The sequence below is a fragment of the Solanum pennellii genome, chromosome 2 (assembly GCF_001406875.1).
Source record: "Solanum pennellii chromosome 2, SPENNV200".
Classification (NCBI taxonomy): domain Eukaryota; kingdom Viridiplantae; phylum Streptophyta; class Magnoliopsida; order Solanales; family Solanaceae; genus Solanum; species Solanum pennellii.
The window spans coordinates 39,976,475-39,978,909 of record NC_028638.1 but is presented as its reverse complement, the minus strand read 5'-3'; the positions used below and the strand labels follow the sequence as shown (position 1 = coordinate 39,978,909).

At 30.0% G+C, this 2,435-nt stretch overlaps 1 protein-coding gene across 1 annotated transcript; it reads right to left on the bottom strand.

Annotated features, from left to right (window-relative positions):
* Positions 1 to 1,105: 1,105 nt before the first annotated feature.
* Positions 1,106 to 2,177, bottom strand: LOC107010715 (stress-induced protein KIN2-like). Its single transcript, XM_015210002.2, has 3 exons — positions 2,063 to 2,177; positions 1,842 to 1,910; positions 1,106 to 1,376 (listed from the first exon to the last, which is right to left on the bottom strand). The coding sequence occupies exons 1-3, from the start codon at positions 2,117 to 2,119 to the stop codon at positions 1,302 to 1,304; spliced, it is 201 nt and encodes a 66-aa protein (XP_015065488.1). The 5' UTR covers positions 2,120 to 2,177; the 3' UTR covers positions 1,106 to 1,301.
* Between the last annotated feature and the right edge of the window lie 258 nt (positions 2,178 to 2,435).

The following is a 2,435-nucleotide window of genomic DNA, read 5'->3' as shown; positions in this document are numbered from 1 at the left end:
ACTACCGGACCGGGACGGAACAATAGTTATTTTACCGGTTTCCCGGACCGGTCCGGTTCCGGTTTCGGAGCTATACCGGTACACACAGTACCGGTTCCGTACCGGTTCCGGTAATTACGGTCCGGTTTTGCCGGTTCCGGTACCAAGCCACACTTAGTTGTAACCTTTCAAAAACAACTATGATTGTTCTGTAAGGTTGCTAGCTTTCAGAAACAATGCTTCTTGGTCATAAATACATGTGATTCCTCATTTTTTTAAATAAAAATTATGATCTTCTTCTTCGCAATTAAATATTTGTGTACTTTGTTGTCATTGAGTGACTCGATGACACCATTATTTTTATATCAATACACTCGTGAATAGAATCGTTCTATCTTGGGAGAATCTATCCCCTTTAAACCTCGAGTACTAGAGAGAAAAATTTCTTTAAGAGGACACTGTGAATTAAGTGAACTAGATTTTCTTTCCTCCACGTTTCATACTATTGTTACAGATTCTTGTATATATTTACCGTCATTAATTTCGGCTTATGTTATTAATTCCTGTTACTAAGTACATATTTCAAACTTTATTGTTTTTATTTCTGCAAAGTTATTGCTGTCATTAGTATTTTTTTGTACAAATTAGATAACAATATTTGTATTTACTTCAACCATAGTTAGTTAACCGCAACAAAGAAATCAGAGTCATACCATTTTAAGCTTCACACATCAAGAAAGTTTTAGATTAAATTTAAGTCGTTTTCATATTATTCATTATCATTATCTTTGTGTCATTCTTTAATTTCTTTTAGTTATTATAGCTTTAAAAATTATATATGCGTTATATATAATTTTAAGAATTGACAATGAATAATTATAGTCTAAAATTTTGTAAGTTTTTTAAAATATTCAGATGACAATCTAATATTTTGTATTTAAAATCAAGTAATTTATGAACAAGTAATAAATCCGAATCTTATATTATTTTCAAGAGCTATATTTACCCAATTTTAATAAAACAAAAACAAAATCTAAATAGAGGCTATAAATTATCCGAGAGTTAGGTTCCTGAACAATTGGACACAAATTATAATGCAACTACGATAAATTTATAAGCTGGGAGATTAAATAAAATTAAGCATTATTATTAGAAACCAAAAAGGAATTAAGAAACATTAGTAAAGCTTCTTAATAATACTCAAATTTTTAATTACTATAATTGATTTATCCCCTAATTCCAATTAAAAGAGTTCAAAAGAGATGGTTGAACTCATAGCCTAAACGTTGAACAAGTTCATGATGTGATCAGATGAATATTTTTCATTTGTTCATTCCAGTAGCATTTTTAACTGCATCTGCTGCTCCTTGTGCCGTAGCCTTCATTTGTTGCCCCGCCTATAAAAATTAACACATAAATTATACGATGTTGATGTATATAAGTTATATTCGATTTAAATGAGTTAATTAATAAAAGGCATAATACATATATTGAACCTTAAACTTGACTTCAAATTTTATTTTTGACCTCCAACTTTCATAATGCACAAACTGGAACTTTAACTATCCAACTTTTAAATAAATAAACACATGAGTCCTACATGGCAAAATACATGTAGGACACCACGTAGAACGAAAAATGACATGTAGGACATGTGTGTCTATTTGTTCAACTTTATACAAGTTTAAGTGTCTACTTGTGCACACCCAAAGTTGTAGGACATAAATGTAATTCGAAGCCAAGTTAAAAGACATATTTATGTATTATGCCTTAATAAAATAAAGAGACACGAGAGTTTAGTTAATTGATTGACATGTAAAAAAAATATAAATAAATAGATATTAGTGAAAAATGACAAAAACCTCCTGCATTGTTTCCTTAGCAGATTGTGCAGCATTGTTAGCCTGTTCCATTATTTGATTACCCTTTTCCTGATAGATGCATATATAACATGAGTTTAATTTTATGTATTTACTTGTAAATGCACAAATAGATCAATCAAATGATAATTCAATTTAATAACTAATTAACACTAAGTGGTATTTTTTATTCTAAAATAAATGACAAGAGCAATAATCCTAACCTGAGCTTGGCCCTTGGCCTGGCCAGCTTGGTAACTAATGTTCTGAGAATTATTCATATTTAGTTTAATTTGCTTTTGAAAATAATAGTATTTGGTTTGATTTGATGCATCGTGTAATAATATATAGTAGACGAAATTTATTTAGTGCTTGACACATGTAAAGTTATAGATCGAAAATGTTTGTGTCACGTTAAAGTATGATCCACCGGCCCTTAAGACTAGGAGGAAGTTGCATCTTGCTAATAATTTGTTGTGTGGCTAATTATTGTCGTGTGATAATTTTCAATACGTGACTTATAAGAAAAATGTTTTACCTCACAATATTATTTTATTTGGCTTCTTATTCTTTCCGTTAAGGGTATGCATAATTTGG

Coding starts and splice junctions, on each gene's coding strand:
- LOC107010715 (XM_015210002.2), bottom strand. CDS start 2,119: ATGAATAATTCTCAGAACATTAGTTACCAAGCTGGCCAGGCCAAGGGC. Junction 1,911..2,062: donor AGGCCAAGGGCCAAGCTCAG/GTTAGGATTATT, acceptor TGCATCTATCAG/GAAAAGGGTAATCAAATAAT. Junction 1,377..1,841: donor CTAAGGAAACAATGCAGGAG/GTTTTTGTCATT, acceptor TAATTTTTATAG/GCGGGGCAACAAATGAAGGC.